The sequence below is a fragment of the Saccopteryx bilineata genome, chromosome 5, assembly GCF_036850765.1.
Source record: "Saccopteryx bilineata isolate mSacBil1 chromosome 5, mSacBil1_pri_phased_curated, whole genome shotgun sequence".
NCBI lineage: Eukaryota > Metazoa > Chordata > Mammalia > Chiroptera > Emballonuridae > Saccopteryx > Saccopteryx bilineata.
In genome coordinates, this window is record NC_089494.1 from 169,653,891 (window position 1) to 169,675,151 (window position 21,261).

General features: G+C 34.8%; 1 protein-coding gene across 1 annotated transcript in view; it reads right to left on the reverse strand.

Moving 5' to 3' along the window:
• Positions 1 to 595: 595 nt before the first annotated feature.
• The window catches only part of ENPEP (glutamyl aminopeptidase), a 116,459-nt gene continuing 95,793 nt past the window's right edge, over positions 596 to 21,261 (reverse strand). The window contains exons 14-20 of the mRNA XM_066278647.1: positions 14,891 to 15,041; positions 13,557 to 13,630; positions 13,342 to 13,446; positions 13,083 to 13,253; positions 10,359 to 10,499; positions 2,387 to 2,465; positions 596 to 1,374 (exon numbers count right to left, since the gene is read on the reverse strand). Of these exons, the coding sequence (XP_066134744.1) occupies positions 1,222 to 1,374; positions 2,387 to 2,465; positions 10,359 to 10,499; positions 13,083 to 13,253; positions 13,342 to 13,446; positions 13,557 to 13,630; positions 14,891 to 15,041 (874 nt within the window). The 3' untranslated portion in view covers positions 596 to 1,221. The remainder of the gene's footprint in view (positions 1,375 to 2,386; positions 2,466 to 10,358; positions 10,500 to 13,082; positions 13,254 to 13,341; positions 13,447 to 13,556; positions 13,631 to 14,890; positions 15,042 to 21,261) is intronic.

Sequence of the window (21,261 nt, forward strand, 5' to 3'; positions counted from 1 at the left end):
TAACATACTTCTGAAGTTTTCAAATACATTTAGATTTTCTAGAGATAAAGATGGGAACATAGTAATTTACCATCTTTTCTCCTAAATTGTGGATCTACTAGGCATCAACCCATATTAAACATAACTGATGTCTTTAATCAAGTCATGAATATAAATTTGATGTGTGCTATTCTGTATGGATTAGGATAGGGGTTTATACATAAAAGTTACTATAAGAAGATACATCCTCAGATATGCAGAGTCATGCTGGAGACATCCATGTGTTCCCTCGTTTTCACACTTAGATTGTTAGGTTAGGCTGAAGCTAAATTCTAATGCCATTTAGTTTTATAGAATAATCAGGCTTTGCTTCTTCCTTACCAGTTTCCAATTATTTAGCCTTTTTCTTCTAAAATCCATGGAGCAGAGTTAAGCATTATCTTCCCTCTAATTTCATAGCATATTGGAGGGGGCTTTGCAGTGAATGGAACAAGTTAATAGAGTACCAAGCATGAAAAAGGCTCGGTTCTTGAATCATAGTTGCATTGTGCTAAATTGTTTAAGGGACACTGCACTTGTTATTTATTCAAGAGTCAAGTGACACTAAGAAACAATATATATTTTTAAGGTAATCATTCAGATTTATTTTTAAAAAGAGATGAGAGTTCTCATGTTGATTTTATAAAAGCAGCCCTTTCTTTGGTTAATTCATGCAATCCTTGAGTAAAATTTAAGGCCAGTTACTTTGGTAGGATTAAAGGAATAAGACATGTATGAATAAAATGATATTAGATCTATATAATTCTGAATAACAGCATAAAGATTAAGATGATAGTTTTGGACCCTCAAGTACTAGTATTCAAACTTTAAATATCAATCAAGAGAAAAGATTACTGGTGTTTCTTTGGTGCTAAAATGTAAAGCTAAGACCAAATTGTTCTATGTTCACAGGTTTAAAATATAAAGTTATATTTAAAGACATTAAAGTGGCTATTAAATTTTTTCAGTTTGTAATGAATCTCCTATAAAGTACACTTAGATGAAATCCCTGAGTACATTAACTACCCTATTAGTATCTTCCTTCATAAACAGATGAACAATATTAAAGGTTTGTAAAACATCATAAACATAAAACATAATAGTTAACAAGACAGTATCTCTCTCTGTATAAGGTTCCCTCCACAGTGCTTATTAGGTCATGAAATGCTTAATAGTAGAAACAACAGATGATATTTGAGCACATTAACCATTCCTGGGTAAATCAGAAAACCATTCGCTTATACTCTGTCTGTTTTGTTTCAGCCATTCAATATTGTTTTTCACTGTTTCCAGCACTTGCTCCCGAGGTTTTTCTCCTGCTCCAGCCTCGGGATATTTTTTGAAAAAAGTCTCCATCTATAAAAGAGAGAGAAATAATTAAGAAAGTCACTTTAAGCCCAATTATTCTTCAAGAACTTCATTTACACAACTGGATTTGTTTCCTTCTTACCTAGAAATTCAGTATCCCTGCACAACATTGAGATACACCTTTTGGTCTATCATTTAGATTGATCCCGTCTCTCAGGACAGCCATGAGCACTCATGGCTTTTGAATGCCTGGCAGCATTTTAAGTCACAAGAGATGCTAACATATTTGGAAAGAGGGCAGCACACTAGCAGCTGTTTGTTCCTGCGTCTGCCGGTTGCTCTGTTTTCTGTGCGTGCCTCAGGGCAGTCCCTGGAACACTAGTGTGTAGAATGATGGCTTTGCTTAGTCTTTCATTTCAGGGGTCAAGAGCGTTTTAATATACTTAGAGTTCACTTCTTAAGGACTCATAAATAAATCTTTGTTAAACTTCATTCTATCCTCTTAATTTCCTCCAAAACTCTCCCCCAAACTCAACCATAGTATTATTTGTTATTTACAAAAATCAGAATTATTTTGTTTCTTAACACACAGAAGAACGTTAATATTCCAATATCTACTACACAGATAATGAAAATCCATACAATGTGTCCAACATTAATCTACATTTTTCCCCTCTGGGAATTGAGATGTTTGGAACCTAAAATATTTGGGTTAAGTTTTGAAATTCCAAAACTATGAATTCTGAAAGGAGTCATATCTTGCCCAATTTATTTCAAGGTAACATTTATAAGCAAAGAAGAGACATACAGTTCATATGTTGGTAAGCTGAATGGTCTCATGAGACTAAATCTCATTTTCTCAGATTTTAGTTTGTGTTTTTCTTGCTTATTTGATTTTTTTCTTCAGTTTAGAAAAATATAGGTGTACATTTAATTAGATAGAAGAATTATTTCTTTCCTTGCCTTCTCTGATCTTAATAGAGAAAATATCATCTCTATTTTTTAGCAAAGTTTGATTTTGTCCCTTCTAAGACAAGTACAGAAGAATTTGTCTCCATACCTCCCAGAGCTGCAGTTCAGTGTTGAATGACTCTGCTATGTTGACAATTCGGCCAAGGTTTCTGTCATTGAGTGTATATCTGAAGAGAAATTTAAGAGAGTAAAAGAGAATGTATTGTAACTTCACAGAATTTTAAGTCTTTTTTCTAGATGAAAACATTTCCTTTTTATTTTATGGGGTTTTTTTAAGTGCTTTTCAAAGTGAGCAAAACATTTAATTTAAAATAATTCTATTTGGGAGAAATTCTTGGTAAACTCTGTACTTCCTTTTGTAGACAGAGTCACACCAACTTTCGAAGAGGTGGTAGACTGCTTGTTGTATTATCCAGATCAGTTCTCCTTTTTTTCTGCACACCAGGGAAGCCAGCTACAGACTATATTTTGCAGCTTCCCTCCTTGAGAGGTGTTAACAGGTGACCCAATTCTTGTCAATGAAACATGAGCAGAAGTAACTTTCGTCTCCTTAAGTGAAAGAAATTGCTTGCTTTAGACTTCTTGTTTTTTCCTTCCCCCTTTCCATGTTTCAACCACACAGTAAGAATAAGGTCCGAGGCTTCAAAGAGCAAAACCATCCAACAACTTGGAATTGCTCACTTCTGGAGACGATTACTTATATCTTTCCAGGTGCTAAATTTCTATGTTTCTGTTACAGTAGAAAAACTCTTATTACCTTTATATTAACTAATACTCATCCATCTTCCAGAAGATACAGTAATTTGAAAATCGGCTTTTATTTTTTCTTTCAGAAAGCTTTATTAGCTACTTGCATATTTTGGTTATGATCTGTCTCAGCCTGGCTAAAGAAAGACACTTGAAGTTAAGCGCAAAAATAGAATATCACCCCTATTTTTGTACCTTTTATGTTTTCTTTCTTAAAAAACAAGAATCAGAAATCCTTACAGACCATAACACCAATGAGTGTGATACAGGTTAACATCTCATCACAACTAATCACTGTGCAAGAACCCCCCCCCATAAAAATGCATCTAAAATTTTGAAATGTTGGGGAAGGATAAGATAAATAACATAATAGATAAAGTATATAGCAGTAGGAGAAAATTTACATTTAAACAATATTACATAGCAAAAGCAGAAACCAAAAGATAAAAACTAATAAAGTTTGTTTCATACACATTGTTAAAAGTTTTATACTAAAAATGCTTAAAATAAAAATTTATTACTTTGTTGTAAAAAGAGCAAATATTTTCACTATATAAAGACCCTTAAATTAGCAAGAGGGAGAAACGTGCAGACATGTCATTAGCAAAAGAATGAATCAGTAGTTGCAGAAGAAATAGAAAAAGAAAATATACCAAAAAGATAAAAGGTTCTAATTATTAACCATGATCTTCAGTGTACTAAGTCCAATGTTGACTCCTATCACAGACACCACTGAATTTAAATCCACCATGTCTTTCATCTTTTGTCTTAGAAGTCTAAGGCAAGCAATTTCCCTTTACTTAACATAATTAGTCATTATCCAAAATCTAAGACCCTGAGGCATCTATTCCCAACACTGTCCCTAATAATGTGTGTACCTCCTTGCTTCTCTGACTTAGACTACTAGATTTCCAGTCTCTTCAACCCTTCAACCTATTTCTCTGGAACTATTTTTTTTTTTTACAAGAAACACCAGTTCTTGTTTGGGGACTCTTTATTTTCCCACACCCTTTGTTACACCAAGTCAAAAATGGAACAGTTGTGCTGTGCTCCCTATTCCTGCTGCCAGACCATTATTTCTCTAAAAAGCTATGTTCCTTAAGGTTATTTCTCTTCAATTCATTTATGGAACACTTTGGCACCTAACTCCAAGCCATTCTATCGTGCTGAGTAACTTCAGGGTCCACATGAATAATCACTATAACATCTTAGCTTGACCTCCACATTTCTAGTGACATTTTCCTCACTCTACTTGACCCACCAATTTGCATCATCATACGTTGTGATCATCCATAAGTACTCTTCCTCGAAAATGACTTGTTTATGCACCCTCCATGGCATAATTTACCTTTCAGTTTCCACTATGATTGTTTTTTTCCTTTACCTGCATTCCTGGCCCATTGGGCCATCCCTACCCCTCCTTTCTCCTGAACCATCACTACTTCTTTTTATTTTGCTTATTTCCTTATATAGTTTAAATTTCACAGTCTATCATTTTCAATAACATTTCTACCCGTGTTCCCTTATAATTTACTGTATCTAGCAAAACTCCAGCTTTGGATGACATCAACAGCCAATTACTCTGTATTTGCACCAAGTGGCCAAGTTTTATCAAGGGAAGCTGCTCAGTTTTCTCCATAATGTCTCACTATAAATTCATGGATATCTAGCTTAAATAAGTTCTCCACCTTAAGAATCCTCCTATATTGCCTTGGCCAACTCATTTTCTTCCTCTTTCAATTGCCTTTTTCAAATCTTTTTACTCTCTTCCAACCTCTAAACACTCCCCCTCTTTCTTTCCTTCCCAAAAAGATGGACTTGTGTCTATTTCACAGAGAAAATACATAGTAACTCCTATACCATTCTATACCATTCAGCTTACAAATATACTTATTTTCCACCTATCAATTGTGCTGTAGTTTTTATCTTCCCCCACTCTTTTTCTTTCTATATTTTTTTTGACAGAGACAGAGAGAGGGATAGATAGGGACAGAAAGACAGGAAGAAAGAGAGATGAGAAGCATCAATTCTTCGTTGCGGCACCTTAGTTGTTCATTGACTGCTTTTTCATATGTGCCTTGACTGAGGGGTTACCGCAGACCTTGCTCAAGCCAGCGACCTTAGGCTCAAGCTAGTGAGCCTTGCTCAAACCAGATGAGCACTCAAACTGGTGACCTCGGGGGTTTCAAACTTGGGTCTTCTGTGTCCCAGTCCTATGCTCTATCCACTGCACTGCTTGGTCAGGCCCACTTTCTTTTTTTTTTTTTTTAATTCATTTTAGAGAGGAGGGGGGGAGAGAGAGAGAGAGAGAAGGGGGAGGAGCAGGAAGCATCAACTCCCATATGTGCCTTGACCAGGCAAGCCAGGGTTTTGAACCAGCAACCTCAGTGTTTCCAGATTGACACTTTATCCACTGCGCCACCGCAAGTCAGGCAGGCCCACTTTCTTAAAAACTATATTTTAAAAAATATTTTTTCTGTCTTACACAATTAAATCACTCATTCTTCACTGGATCTTATCAGCTTTTATATATATTAAACATACTAAAAGTATATTTCATCTAAAAAGCCCTTTCCCTTGATCTAGTATCTCTCTCAGTTTTCTTTATCTCACCTCCTTATTTGTAGTCAAACCTTTCAAGGTATTTTTCTCCAGTTCTTGTTTCTACCTCTTTATCACTGACTCATTAATTTGTTTTAGTTTGGGTTCTGCTCCTATCACTCCACTGGGAAGCTCTTTCTAGAGTTATAATAACTTTTATACCAATAAATCTAATGGGCATTTTTTAGTCTTCAGTTTACTCAAAACTTAAGTAGCATTTGATGAGGAATTATAATTTCCTCGAAACACTTTTCACTTTAGCATCTCAAAAGAGAATCAGAAACATCATATATAAAAAGCTGCACATATCATTCTTTTGCAAATTTTATCTTTTCTCGAAATCTAGGCATTATCTTTGACACTGCGCCTTTGTCTTCCATTTCTTCCACCACCCAATTCTAAATGTTCTTTTGTTTTCATCTTCACCATTATATCCATAGTGAAATCTACCATTATCTTTTGCCAAAACTACTGCAGTTTTTCTCTAACTGCTTTTCCTAAATTCACTCTGGCTTCATTCTAGGTGTGTACTTTACCTCAGCACCAGAACTTTCTTTTCAAAGTAAAATCGAACAATCCATTTTTTATTTATAATCTTTTAGTGACTTCTTGCTCTTAGAACAAAAGCCTATATTTTAACATGGCCCTGCAAAGCTTGGCCCTTATCTTTCCTTGTTTCTCATAGTAAGTATTCAGCCAGCAGTGCTTCACCTCCTGTTCACCTAATTAACTTCTGCCCTTTCTTCAGAATTCAACACAATCGTCACTTCCTTAGAGAAACCCTTAACCTCTAATTTTTTTGATTTGACTGCTTTTCCCTTTATATTCTTTCAGTGTGCCCTAAACCTCTTCTGTTTGTTATTATTACAATTATAAATATATATGTTTTTCTATGATTCTTTATGTAGTATTGGTCTCCATCACTAGATTCTAAGATCCATGAAAACAAGGAACTTATTTTTTTCTCTTTACCACTATATCTTCAATGCCAAGCACAGTGCCTAGAACATAGTTGATGCTAATAAAACTTACTGAATGAAAGAATTATAATTTAAAATGAGATATGAAGTTTCACCTATTCAGTTAGCAAGAATATTTAAAAATGGCAGAACTGGCTATTGGCAAGGGTTATAAAAATAGGCAGAGTTATTAGTAAAATTTTTGTCTGGGTAACAATTCTGCTGCCTTCATCAGAAACCCTAAAAATGAACACATCCTTTAATACAGAAGTATTACTTCTAGTATTATTTGTATCCTAAGGAAATTGTCAAAACATTGAAAAAGAATAAAGAAATTTAGTTTTTCAAAGATGTTTATGAATACATTATTTATATAGCGGAAAGTTTAGGACAAGCCTATTATCCAACAGATGGAGACTACCTAAATAAACTAATGTGTATCTACACATTAAAATACAATTGAATATTAAAAATAACAATATAGGATGATGTGAAAAAGTTTAAAAAACTTTATGTAGTATAATGTGATTTCATTTCTGTAAATAAATAAATAAACAGCCATAAAAAATGACAGGAAAAACAATAATGTGACTGACAATGGGTGCTATTTCTAGGTGGTGGAATTATGGGCGATTTTTATGTCCTTATTTTTGCTTATCTGTATTTTGTGCAAAACAACACATGCTAATATTGTAATAAGAAAATGGAGATTTAAAAAAGGAAACCACACTAAGTTACTATCATGATATTCTATATATTAAAAGAAAGTCTGCTAATTATAGGTAAGAAAATATTTTTTATCAGTAACCTTCTATAATTTCTGTAATATTTCTTTTCTGTTTTGTGTCTTAAAGGATATATATGGAAACTAACAATGAACAGATTGAATAAAAACTACAATGACTGTATAAATATTAAAAGTATAAGAACTAAAACCGGTGTCACATAAATTTGGCACTTAAGGAGAAATATGCAATATATTGATTATATTGATTACTTTTAAAACTAAAATAAACATTTAACTATATCTTAAATATTTTGAAATTTAATTATATGAAAATAATCTTTTTGGACTTAATATTTATAAAAGTATTATTATGTTTCCTAAAAACAAGAGATTTTGATGCACACAAAAGTTTTGTTTATTAAATTATTTGGTTTATGAATAGTGTTTAAATGATTTTAATTATATTGTATTGATTTAATTTTTTAGTTATAGTCACAAATTAAAACCAAACTATCATACCACACTATTCATTTACTGGGTTCATACAACTTCACAGTTTCATCTAAGAGTTTAGAGGAGTAAATAAAAGCAAAGAATCAAGTCTGAAGTGCGGTATCTTTGGAACTTCATGGTTAAGTCTGAAACTAGAAAGAACATTAGTGGTGTGGCCATCAGTTGTCATAAAAGTCACATGACAAAAACTTTATTAAAAAGCATTTACTTATTTAAAAATGACAATAAATTCTTCAGAAATGGAGGTAGTAAAACCATTAATTTTGAAGTCTGAAAAATGTTCAAAAATTTGGAAATATTTGGATAAAGCTTGGTTCATTTCTGTTTAATTTGTCTTATCCAATTTTAATGGGAAAATTCTATTTATTCAAACTAGCCATAATTAATATTGGGCATTTTGTGTGTTTGTGTGTGTCTGACATATGGTTATTACATAACTTTATGTTTGAGATTATTTGAAATCATACCTCATGAGAATTAAATCACTAGATTTTGAAGAAATATTAAAAGCCTTGGGTGAGGGTTTTGGAACCAACAATGTAAATGGTTTCTCAATTTATTATTTTTTGAAAAAAATTCAGTATTATGTCTGATAGATTTATTTTAAGGCCAGATTTTTTTACTTTTATGACAAGGTACTACCTGTTTGTTTGTTTTTTTATTTCTTAATTTTTTTAAAAAAGAATAACAATGAACTAATTTTTAAAAATAAAAAATGTATTATTTTAAATATATTATGCCAGAGCTATTTAAATAGGTCTTGAGAAATATTCTATTTAATAAACAATTTGAAAAGTGAACATTTTAATTATCTTTTCACAATAATTCAAAAGTAAGCATTGTTTTTCATCTACATAAGTTTCTTGAAGCATATACCAATATAAGTTTTATAGTTTTTTTCAATTAAAACAAAATACACAGTAATTGTCATGAGCATGTATCTTTCAACATGGAAGGTATTATCTTGCATAATATAAACTATTACCCCAAGATAATAAAATGTTCTGAGTAGGTAGATTTATAACTTCTAAACCAAGCATTTTATTGAAACAATTACAAACAGATGGACAAAGCATCACGTGCACATGGGCACATTATCAGTCAACCTTCATAAAGATGGATGAGCAATTACAATCAATCATTGCAAGAGTAGAAAAGGCAAACATTTATCACAAACACGCAAAAAGCAAAGGAGGATATCTTGGTTGAGAGCTAGAGATTGTATCTGGATCTCAGAAGGATAAGAAATGTGAATCAACATAATGGCACCCTGATGAACTGTAGGGTAGAAAAAATAACAGAAATAAAAGTTATCATAGTTAATGTTTTTTTTTTTTCATTTTTTTTAAAATTAGGAAGTGGGAAGGCAGAGAGACAGACTCTCATATGTGCCCAGACTGGGATCCAGCTGGCAAGCCCTCTACTGGGGGATGCTTTGTCCATTTGGAGGCGTTGCTCCATTGCTCAGCAACTGAGCTATTTTAGCACCTGAGGTGAGACCATAGAGCCATCCTCAGCACCTGGGACCAACCTCTCCAATCGAGCCATGGCTGCAGGAGAGGAAGAGAGAACTAGAGAGGGGGGGGAGGGGTGAAAAAGCAGAGGGTTGCTTCTCCTGTGTGCTCTGACTGGGAATCAAACCCAGGGTGTCCATACACTGGGATGATGTTCTACCACTGAGCCAACTGGTCAAGGCCCATAGTTAATATTTTTGATAAGGCAGTCAATTAGACAGTGCTGATGGGAAGACAGAGGAGATTGATGACAGAGGTTATTTCCTGGTGTGGAGACTACAGATGGCAAAGTGCTTTTAGTCAATGTTTTCACATTTGTTTGGAATATATAATCTATGTTCTATTTTATACTCTGTCAGAGAAATATCTTTTTAATGAAAATAAGCATTGCATTTAGAGGATGAGGACCAAGAACAGCAATATTTCCTTTGTATAGGACTAAAGAAATAAATCATTTGGGAAAGCATTTCTTTAGTTAATTTGCTATTTTCCATTTTAAAGCTGTTATTGCCTGGGAAGTACAGTTTCTTTTTAAGGACTTTTCAAAATACCCAAAGTTTAATTATCTAGTCAAAGGAAATAAAATTTATCATTCATATAAGATCAGTAAGTTCAGGGCTCTAATTTGAACCCATGTCCAGGAATTCTCAGTTTTCATTAAATAATTAGAGAGCTAAAAATGTGTCTGGCATTATACTAGTGGTGTCACAACAGGAAGAATTATATTAACTTGTTATGACCAAATTAAAACTAATGTGATTTAGGCATCTCTCTAGATCTCAGAATTCTATAGATCAGATGGAAACAATACTTACTTCCCCCAAAATTATGACAATTAGTATATTTCTTCTCTAGAAGGAAAACACCATAGTCCTTTGCCTCTGATAAATTATCATTTCAGATATTGTATATATGTCAGAGAAAGTACAGTAAAGATAAAAAAAAAGAATTGTAGATAGTATCCAATCAAGAGAACAAACCATTGTCTGGTCATCCCACCTGTTGACTAGATATTCCCAGTTGAGCTGTATCCAATTCCAGGCCATCCTTTTCCCGTAGCTGTTGTATGAGATATATCGTATGACTGTAAACACATCCTGAGTTTTAATAAGGTTTGAGTCCTTGAGCAAATCCAAATACCTAAGAGAAACCAAAAGTTCAAAATGAACTTTAATGTTCACCCTTAGCTAAATTCCAATAGAACATAGCTTTCATTTCTGTAATCCAATTCCTGAGGCAACAACCAAACAAGTTAAGTAAATATGACAAATAATGAAACACAATATAAAATTTTATAAAATTTTAACTCTTTTTCAAAAACAATCTATGATCTTGAGGACTAGTGAAATATAAAGTACAGAAACACTAAAACTCAAATTATTTTGAAAGTACTAAAAACAGTTTTAAAAACAATTTAACTATTAATTATTTGTGACAACATGGTTGGATCTTGAGAATATCATGCTAAGTGAAATAAATCAGACAGAAAAAGTCGAGAACCATATGATTTCACTTATATGTGAAATATGAAACTGAAAGCAACAAATAAAATGACAAAAAAACCCACAAAAATTCATAGACATAGACAATAGCATAGTAGTTACCATAGGGCTGGGGGCTGGGGTAAGAGGATCAAATATATGGCAAGGGAAGAAGATTTGACTTTGTGTGGTGGGAACAGAATTCAATAGATCATGTATCAAAGAATTGTACACTTGAAACCTATATAATTTATTAACTAATGTCACCCCAATAAATAAAGAACAAAAACATTTTTTAATTGTGTCTATTAAATAAACCATTCAGCCCATTTGCTTATTATCTCACTTAACTATAAAAAAGGAGCCAGTAAGTTAAGAAAAAGTATTTATACTCTAATTTTCTGTGGTATAACAGTTAAGTCTTATTTGTTCTTTCACAGATTGTAAAAACAACATCCTAATGTAACTTATGTGGTAAGATTAGTTGGCTATAATCATAGTATTATTTCAAAGTCCAAATCAATAGATTAAGTAACCAAACCAATAAATTATTATTAAATTTATGCTATGGCTGTAGAGGGAATATTTCAACATGCTCTAGACCAGTGGTTGCCAACCCCCGGGCTGCAGACTGGTACCGGTCTGTGGACCATTTGGTACCGGTCCGCAGAGAAAGAATAAATAACTTACATTATTTCCGTTTTATTTATATTTAAGTCTGAATGATGTTTTATTTTTAAAAAATGACCAGATTCCCCTCTGTTACATCCGTCTAAGACTCACTCTTGACGCTTGTCTCGGTCACATGATACATTTATCCGTCCCACCCTAAAGGCCGGTCAGTGAAAATATTTTCTGACATTAAACCGGTCCGTGGCCCAAAAAAGGTTGGGGACCACTGCTCTAGACCACTGAACTTCCAGAAATTGCATTAGGATGATGGGCCTCTGAATTTCTGTGTAATTTATTTTTTACCTTGTAGTTCACAATAGTCTTAGTAAGGCATCTGACTCCTTGCTAATTTTCTCATCAGATACATTCAGCACAATGCCATCATCCAAGTAATGGGTCACCGTGATATTCTGTGAACTATCAAGATGATCAATTTCTTGGTAGACTATCTTAGAGTAGTGAGCAGCAGAATTGACATATAGCCTTGAGGCAAGATGGTAAAGGTTTATTGTTGGTCCTGCCAGGTAAAAACAGTTTCTGGTAGTCTTTGCAAATTGGTTATTGCACGGTAATTTATAATTTACTTTCGGCCTTTCCCATTCACTTCTGTTTCTCAAGGGTAGATATCAAGTCTTACTTATTTTTAGTCCCACATCTATAAAGCTATATGTGGAAAGGAAATAATAATATTTGGCTAAATGAATAAAGTATATAAATCAGAAACTAAAAGCAAAAAAAATGAATTAAAGCATAAGTTAGTTTGACTTGTGGCATAGTGTGGAATAGGAGAAAATTTGATAATAGATGAGCTTCAGGAAGTCCACACCTTTTGAGTGAAATGTAAATAAATTTTATTTGTATGTGTATGTATATTTTGACAGATATTCCTCCTTTGCTTACAGAAACCAGTTTTGTTCTGGGCTTGGATCAAAGTGTCCTTGATCCTAGGAAAGCTAGTGCTCCTATCCCAGACCCAGAGTATCGTGAGTGACCCAAATCAGTCAAAGGAATTCAAGTTCATCTTAGTCCTTAAATGATCATGTGGTATGACCTAGAATGATCAAGGGTGATTAGGATGGCGGGCCACTGAATCACAGTTGAGCTGTGGGAAGACTAAATTCATAGCCCAGGTGTGGATTATGAGGGGAAGTGGCAATAACTGAACTCTTAACATAAAATATCCTTGTGAGGAGGGGTTCTTTTGCTCCCGTCCTTCTGCCATTGAACGTATATGTATAAAGACAAAATGTTTGGAACTCTGGAAGTCACGAGACATGCAGCATGTGGAGGATGACAAAACAGAAAGAGAAAGAACCTAGGTCTTGCATGAAAATATTGAACCACTGCACACAGCTAAAACTGTCTACCTCTAGAATTTTTTCATATGAAATTACATTTTCTTGATTGTTTAAGCTACTATTACAGAGTTAGTTTGTTTTTGGACTAGAAAATAATTTTTAATAGATTTTCTTAGAAAGATGGCATACTTTATTAATATCTATAGGAAATTGTGACACTGAAACCATCAAATACCATTCAGAGAAGTAGGGAAAAAAAAGCTCAAACCTACCGTGACAAAAGAGTAACATCCTTCACTGATGCTAATGCATACAACAGTTTTTCTTTTTCTTGAGCTAATGAAGTTTTCTGGTATTGAGCAAGAGTGTAGTTCCATGAAGCCTCATTGCCAGAGTTCTGCATTCCATACCGATAGACCAGAAGCCTGAGATTTGCAGGAATCCTAGAACAATAAACAGTGTCTCAGATATTTTAATTTTTTGTGTTGCAGTTTAAAGTCTTCTAGAGATGCAAACAAATGGAACAGTCACCTTACAGTACCAGTCAGCCACTGCTGAAATAGCTGGGAAGCATTGTTCAAGGCCTCTTTGTCTCCCATCTTGCAGGCGAGCCCTAGCACAGAGGCACGGAGTAACCTTAGAAAGCAAACACACACAGAGCTGGACTTTAAGCACTTTTAAACTCATTTTAAAACACACAAACAGATGTTGAATAGATATTAGTTTTAAAAATGCAAAAAAATAACTTTGTAAGGTGGTTTCCAGTATCACTCCATGTCAGAATATCTGCAGTCGGCTTCACTTGATCTTGGAAGTATTCCTGAAATAAAAGCACCAGGTACAATTAGCAATGATTCATCATTTCAATTATTCAGTCTTTCAATTATTATATTATACAGTCCCCCAGTTGTAACCTTTTTTCCTACTAGTTCAGAGAACTTTGTGTCTATCATTAGAAAAGGGATGTATTCAGTGCTTATCACATTGCAATATTGCTTCAATTGTAAAGATAAGAACATCCTGAACATTCTCTAATGTTTTATAAAATATTGGGTAAGAAATAAAATAATATCTTTTTTGAGAGGAGGGGAGATAGTGAGATAGACTGCTGCATGCACCCCAACCAGGATCCACCTGGAGTCACTCATCTGGGACCAATGCTTGAGTACCAAGCTATTTTTAGTGCCTGAGGCTGACCTCCTCAAAGTAACCAAGCTATTCTCAGCACCTGGGGCTACACTCAAACCAGTTGAGCCACTGGCTGCCAGAAGGGAAGAGGGAGAGAAGCAAATGGTCTCTTTTGTGCCTTGACCAGAATCGAACTTGGGATGTCCATACACAAGGCCAACACTCTTATCTACAGAGACAACCGGCTAGGGCTAGACTAACACTTGACATACTTGCTGCACTAAAAATAATACTATTATTTCAATATTTGTATATTGCCTTTGGATTTACAAAGGATGTTTATATTATATAATTTTAACTATCCATTACCATAAGCCACCAAGTGCTGACAATCTTATTGTACAAAGGAAATTAAGTCTTACAAATATTAAACTATTTGTACAAGTTTTTTCATTTACTAAGTGAAAAAGTCAGAGATTTGAATCCAGAATTTGCTTATACTACAAGTGTTTTACCAAAGTGCCACAGAAATCACAGAGCAAATTATTTAGAATGACTATCTTATAATAAAATCTCATGTGGAAATAACAGCAGTAAGAATAAAGAAATATGATGTTATATTTTGAGAAGAATAAATTCATTTTGATGAAATGAATCCATTAAAAATGAGATCTAGTTAGTATCTATGATTTCAAATGTTGCCTATTTTAAATAAAATATTAATTATAAAATATAGCTTTAAGTGGTACACTGAACCAAAAATATTGATACATTTCAAGTTGAAAAAATAAATAGCATTTCTGCTTTGACTAGTCAAGTCACTGTACTTTCCTTTGATTTCACTTGGCAAATGAGACACGTTTTTGTCTTCCAGAAGCTCATTCTCTCAGAAATTTTCCCATTCTGCTAATGACTAAATATTTACTTTCATAAGATATGTCAATAACATCACCTCAATCATTGGGTATAGCTCTTTATCATCTTCAAACATGTCAATGATATAGGTTACAGCTGAAATGACTCTCTTCCATGGTAAAAAGTCCTTTTCCATTTTGAGATACTTGGTCAAGTTCAGAGCCACCTTATAATCTAGAAGTTGAGCTCTAAGAAACAAAAAACAAATCACAATTAATTAAAATGGATAAATTAGTTTCCATTTAACTGAAAGAACTAATATGAGGATTATAGAATTCAATGTTAATGAGATTCAATGTTAATGTTGTATTATACAATTAAGAAAATGCATGTATTGCTGAAACTTAATTAAAGTTATGTTCACAATGGTATATTATGTTTTTAAAAATTAAGTTGTAAAGGGAATTACAGACCACTAAGAAGTACATATACACTATGGAATACTACTCAGCCATAAGAAATGATGACATCGGAACATTTACAGCAAAATGGTGGGATCTTGATAACATGATACGAAGCGAAATAAGTAAATCAGAAAAAAACAGGAACTGTATTATTCCATACGTAGGTGGGACATAATAGTGAAACTAAGAGACATTGATAAGAGTGTGGTGGTTATGGGGGGGAGGAGGGAATGGGAGAGGGATAGGGGGTGGGGAGGGGCACAAAGAAAACAAGATAGAAGGTGACAGAGGACAATCTGACTTTGGGTGGTGGGTATGCAACATAATTGAACGACAAGATAACCTGGACTTGTTATCTTTGAATATATGTATCCTGATTTATTGATGTCACCCCATTAAAAAAATAAAATTATTAAAAAAAAAAAAAAAAAGAGAATGTTCTCTGATGCACCAAAAAAAAAAAAAAAAAAAAAAAAGAAAAATCCCTGTGGCAAAATTTCAGATAAAACAAAAACCATTTAGCTATGTGGTTAATATTGATGAATAGAAACTTTAAAATTTTAAGTTCATAAGTTAATTGTAATAGACAAATATACCATTATAAATGTATCTTATTGAAATTTGCATTTAGGATAAAGATAAAGCAAAAATAACATAGCTCACAAATCATGAATGCCTGAAACATTCCAACTGAACTAATATTTCTCATAAAACATCTTTTTGTACATTTCCCTATAGCATGCTAAATAAAAATAGATTTTTTTCCTCCAGAAAATTTAAAGTTACTATTGACCATTTCAAAGTTTATAAGATCCAGTTTCTTCCCCATTAGAAGGGATTCTAGAACCTTTTGAAATTGTGTTCTTAGAAATCTGTCATGCTTCAATTTTTAGCCTATCTTTCTGCTTTTGGAAATAATTTTATGGGAATCTTATTTTTCCAAATTACATTTTGAAAGTTTAAATTAAAGAATACATTTTAAATTATTGAATTGCCAATATTGAGGCATTGAGTTTAATTATGTTTCATGTCATTTTGTGAATAAAGAATAGTGTAATTGTATCTTGGCTTCTCTCTAAAAATTTGATTAGAGGACAAACTAGTATTGGAGAGATAAATAAGAATAAAAATTTTTGGCATTGTGTGATTTTACTAATGAACTATGATACAGAGTTTTCTTTTCAGTTCAAAGAGCTGATTTCTCTTATTTTCTCAGTGCCTGATCTGATTTAGAAAAGTTATATTTTGGAGAATTCAGCCTCCCTTAGTAAAAGTAAAAATGATGAGCTCTAAGAAAGGAAAATGGAGTGATGAGCTCTAAAAAAGGAAAATTGAGAAGTGGAGTGTTTTATTGAGAATGTTTTTTGTTAAGTAAAAAAATATGGAGCATTGGGTTGATATTTGAAACTTTATAATTTTCTAATTTAAATGATTCTCTATTTTCCTGGGAGGATGAAACAATTATGTCCAATCAGTGCTTTTTGAAAATATTTCAGAAGAATAGTGTTGCTTTGAGGATTAAATTAGCAAAGATGTTTTAAAAAAATTTAGGAAAAAATGACAGATAATTTGGTTAGAAATCAAGTAGACTGCACATTTCTGGCAGGTGAAAAGATTAGAAGGGTCTTGGTTACAAGGACCAGAAGAATTGGCTAATTATGTGTCATAAATAGAAAGAGGAAATGTGATGATCCAAAGGCTAGAGGCCCCAACTAAGTACTATGTATTCAAAAGTTAAAAAGTCAATTATCTTGTCTTAGCATCTTATTTTTCCAGAACATTTGATAGTTATGCAATAGTTACACATTGGTATCACTGCTTTCTTTAGGCCTGTGTCATATGGTCAGAATTTTGGACTGGGAGTGAATTTTTGATGTTTGATACCATAGAAGACAATATTTTGAGAATTAAGATGATACAGTTTTCAGGCCCTGGCCTAGTTGCTCAGTGGCTGGTATTGATCTGGTGTGCCAGAGGTCGTGGGTTTGACCCCCAGGTCAGGGTACATATGAGAAGCAATGAGTGCACAACTAAAAGGAACAAAGAAGTGAAACGAGTGACTCTTCTCTCTCTCTCTCTCTGTCTCCCTTCTACCCCCTTTCTCTCTCTTCCTGTCTCTCTCTCTCTCTCAAATCAATAGGAAAAAAAAAATGATGTACTTTTCATTGCCTACAAATCATGTTACTCCGCAGCTCCATCCATGGACTTGGTGGTATTTGATACTTCAGAGGAAAAGCAATACCATTTACAACCACGATTCTCAAATTTGAGCTATATTAGCAACATTGGAAAGTTGGTTAAATAACACATTCTTGGGCCCCACTCCCAGAATTTCTGATTCCATGGGTCTGGAGCAGGGCCTAAGTATATATTTGCATTGCTCTCAAGTTGCTAGGCAATGCTGATATTGCTGGGACTACATGTGAAGAACTGTTTTTTTGAAACAAAGACATCTAGAATGCCACACCCAGATTTCTTTACAATGCTGTGTTAGCTCACAGCTGCCACCTTCTTCAGGCAATAGCCTTTGGCCAAATACATCTATCTTGCCTAAGAGGTTATAAAACCCTTACTCCTGACCGTTAATCACTTATCTGATTCAGGAATGCAACAAACCAGCCTGCATCCCTTTCGTTGGTCCCATTCTGTGGTAGAGTTCATAGCTTTCTAGTAGAATCTGGTTAAACTAGACTCCTGATGAGACTAAATCTTTGCTCATTTTCTTCCCTGCCCCATCCTGCTTCTTGCACTGTCTGCCTTGAGAGAGTACTCTGTCAATAACCACAGGCACAACCAAAGTAGTTCGCCCACATAGTCCATAAGTACGACGCTAACAGCATAAGCAGAAACACTCACGTCTCATTTTTTAAAGTTTTTATGGGAGTGAGCATTGTAAACTCGAAATGTCATATGTTGAGACTGTCGTCATCCATGGACCTTTGTATACAGTAAGGCTCCAGCCTGAAACATTCAAATCAATTTTTCTATAATTCATAGTTTAAAGAGAATGGAGGCTATAACTTCACATTCTCATCAAACATGATGGAGAAGAAGAGGACAGAAAGGCCCTCTAAGGGAATTCTTGTTCTTTCTTGGCCTGAGGCATGCAGGAAGTTTGGAGATTCTTTTGTTTCTGCTTCTCTGGGTGTGACCTGGAAAGCCTGCACAGTCCTCTCAGAGAAGCCAGGTTAAGCATACTGTCTCATTCCTTAGACACAGCTCTTGAATGGAACAGTAAACAATTGAGAGGTGCCTAGGTGGATGGAACTGATCCCAAATACTCAAGTTCAGCAAAACCTTCAGACAGTGGCCTGACCTGTGGTCACACAGTGGATAGAGCATCAACCCCAGAATGCTGAGGTCGCCAGTTTGAAACCCCAGGCTTGCCCAGTCAAGGCACATATAAGAAGCAACTACTACAAGTTGATACTTACTTCTTTCCTGCTTCTCTCTCTCTCTCCTCTCTCTAAAACCAATAAATAAAATCTTGAAAAAGAAAAAAAGCCTTCAGGTGGTGTGGAGACTTTTAGAAAGTTCCCATGTATCTGGTCTCTCAACATTAACTTGTCTGTTAAATTCAGATTTCTGACTTAAAACAGCCTCTTTGCCATCAATTAGGCCTCTTTTTCTCTTTCCCCGTTGTCCTAATTCTCCCTTAAAAAAATTGTCTACGGGGAGGTAGGAAAGTCATTTATCTAGTTCTATGTTGTCCTCTGGTAAAACTGGTCATCTTGGCATGGCCAGTGTTTACCTGGCCGTCTTTGTTTGTTAACCTGGCCCTCACCTTGCACATCACTGGAGCTACTGGTACTTAAAACCAGGCTGGAATTCTGTTTGTATCATTAGCTTAGGTGATCTTTTAAATTATCCCCTGTGCCATTCTTCCTTCATCCAGAAACTCCTGTTCTCACACACGGGTTTGGTAGCCAGTTCTCTGCTTTCCTTTATGTTAGTCTTTACCCCTCTCCTGGCTTTAGCACACAGTGGGCTGCAGAGCACAACATAAGCTATTAAAAAGGATGATACCTACTGTAACAGATTTACAACAAAGAATTGTTTCTGCCTCAGTTCTGTCAATGCCCTCAAACTAGGCCCTTTGGCCTACACTCCAAAGTAAGAAGGGGGCCCACCAAATTGGAGCTAACACGACCAGGAACAGGTTTTGTGACCCTTAGCTAATAACTGACCACTGTACTAATAAAGAGGTTGGAAGAGATAATCTTAGAAGAGGGCTTTTGGGAGTGCTGTCAGTGTACTGTAAGATTGTCCCTCAAATCAAGCCTAGGAAAGGATCCTTTAGTGGGACCCTGTGAAGAATTTTACATGTGTATCCTGGAGTTTGGAGGCATAGCATCTGGTGTTTGAAACACTGAGAAATCTAAAGGATAAGAGGCCATGAGCTAGAGCTCTGAACTCAAAGTGAAGAGATGGGACTGCATGGAGTGGCCTGTCCTTTGAGACATTTTTGGGGGCAAAGGATACATAAATACTTGCTATGGACCGGAAGTGGGTCAGAGGTGTTCACTTGCCCCTCAAGGGAAGTGCAGGAGAAACACTCTTGGCCATGGAATGAGTGTGAGCAGAAAAAAACAAACAAACAAAAAAACACACCATGAAAACACCTCATAAGGAGAAAAGTCAATGTTAAACAACTTCAAAGTTTGGAGACAACACAAGTAGACAGCATGCTGGGGGTTTTCTCCCTCCACCTGCTCTCCTTGCTTAATGCTGGAGAGACCAGAGGCAGCGTAATGCATGAAAAGTAGAAGTTCCACGCAGGGAAATGGAGAGCAAATAAAACGTGTTGTTCCCAATGCAGGTTTCTAACCTGAGCTATTCTGAGTTGGGGGCTGGGAGAAACTTTACACAAAGTTGAAAATTTTGATGGTTTCACTGGACAGGGAATATAATCAAACTATCTGTTTGGGAGACTCTGAATGATTGGATGAAGTTTCACTCCATATCTTTTTTTTTTTAATTTTTAAATTTATTTATTTATGTTAGAGAAGAGAGAGAGAGAGAGAGAAGGGGGAGGAGCTGGAAGCATCCAGTCTCATATGTGCCTTGACCAGGCAAGCCCAGGGTTTTGAACCAGCGACCTCAGCATTCCAGGTCGACGCTTGATCCACTGCACCACCACAGGTCAGGCTCACTCCATATCTTGACAAATGTGTCCAGCTGCATTGTCCACCCAGAGCAGGAAGAGCACTACCTCTTCAAATTTGGGGGCAGGGGAATCAAGAATACAGTTATTTTAGGTGCCCCCTTTTAATCCTACTTTGAAACATGATGGTTACATTTCTTCTTGAACACCTGAGTAGAACTGCATAAATTCTATTCCTTCCACAAGCACTTACCTATTTAACTCTACATTTCTCCTTGTTTTGCTCCTAAAGTTTCAGGTCTAGACTCCTCTATCACTGACACTGGTGGAGTTTGTTCCTCTGAGTGAATCTTCTTTGCTCATTGTTGCAGAAGGAAATTGGATAAAGCTCAATATCTCAGGTTATATCTCAGGTATTTTCTGGATTAGTTGCTGTGTGATTCTTTATAATTTTTGGTTTTCAAATTTGTTTCACTTTCTTTCTTTCTCTAGTTCTTCACAGTTTTATGGGGCTATGGCTAAGGAGCTGGGCAAATGTGAGAGAGTTTTTCACTTCTGGGAGCTATTGGCTTTATACACAGTTCCTCAGACAGCGACTGAGGAAGTTCAAGCGACTTTCACATCTTAAAGCAAAAGGGATTGTATGCATCATGTTATGATAAGAATAAAGCTATAAAGGTATTACAGTTCTTTGTCACTTCTAACAGCAAAGATGCTAAGCTTTGGAAAGAATCGTTATGTATGCATAGGAGAGTTTTCTTGAAAAAAAGTTCTAAATAATTCTGTTTTAAAATATTGATCATCTTCTTTCACCACTTAATTTCCCAGGTCCACGTAGTGCCTAGTACAGAGTAGATACTCAATAAATATTTTTTAAATAAGTAACTAACATACTCTAAT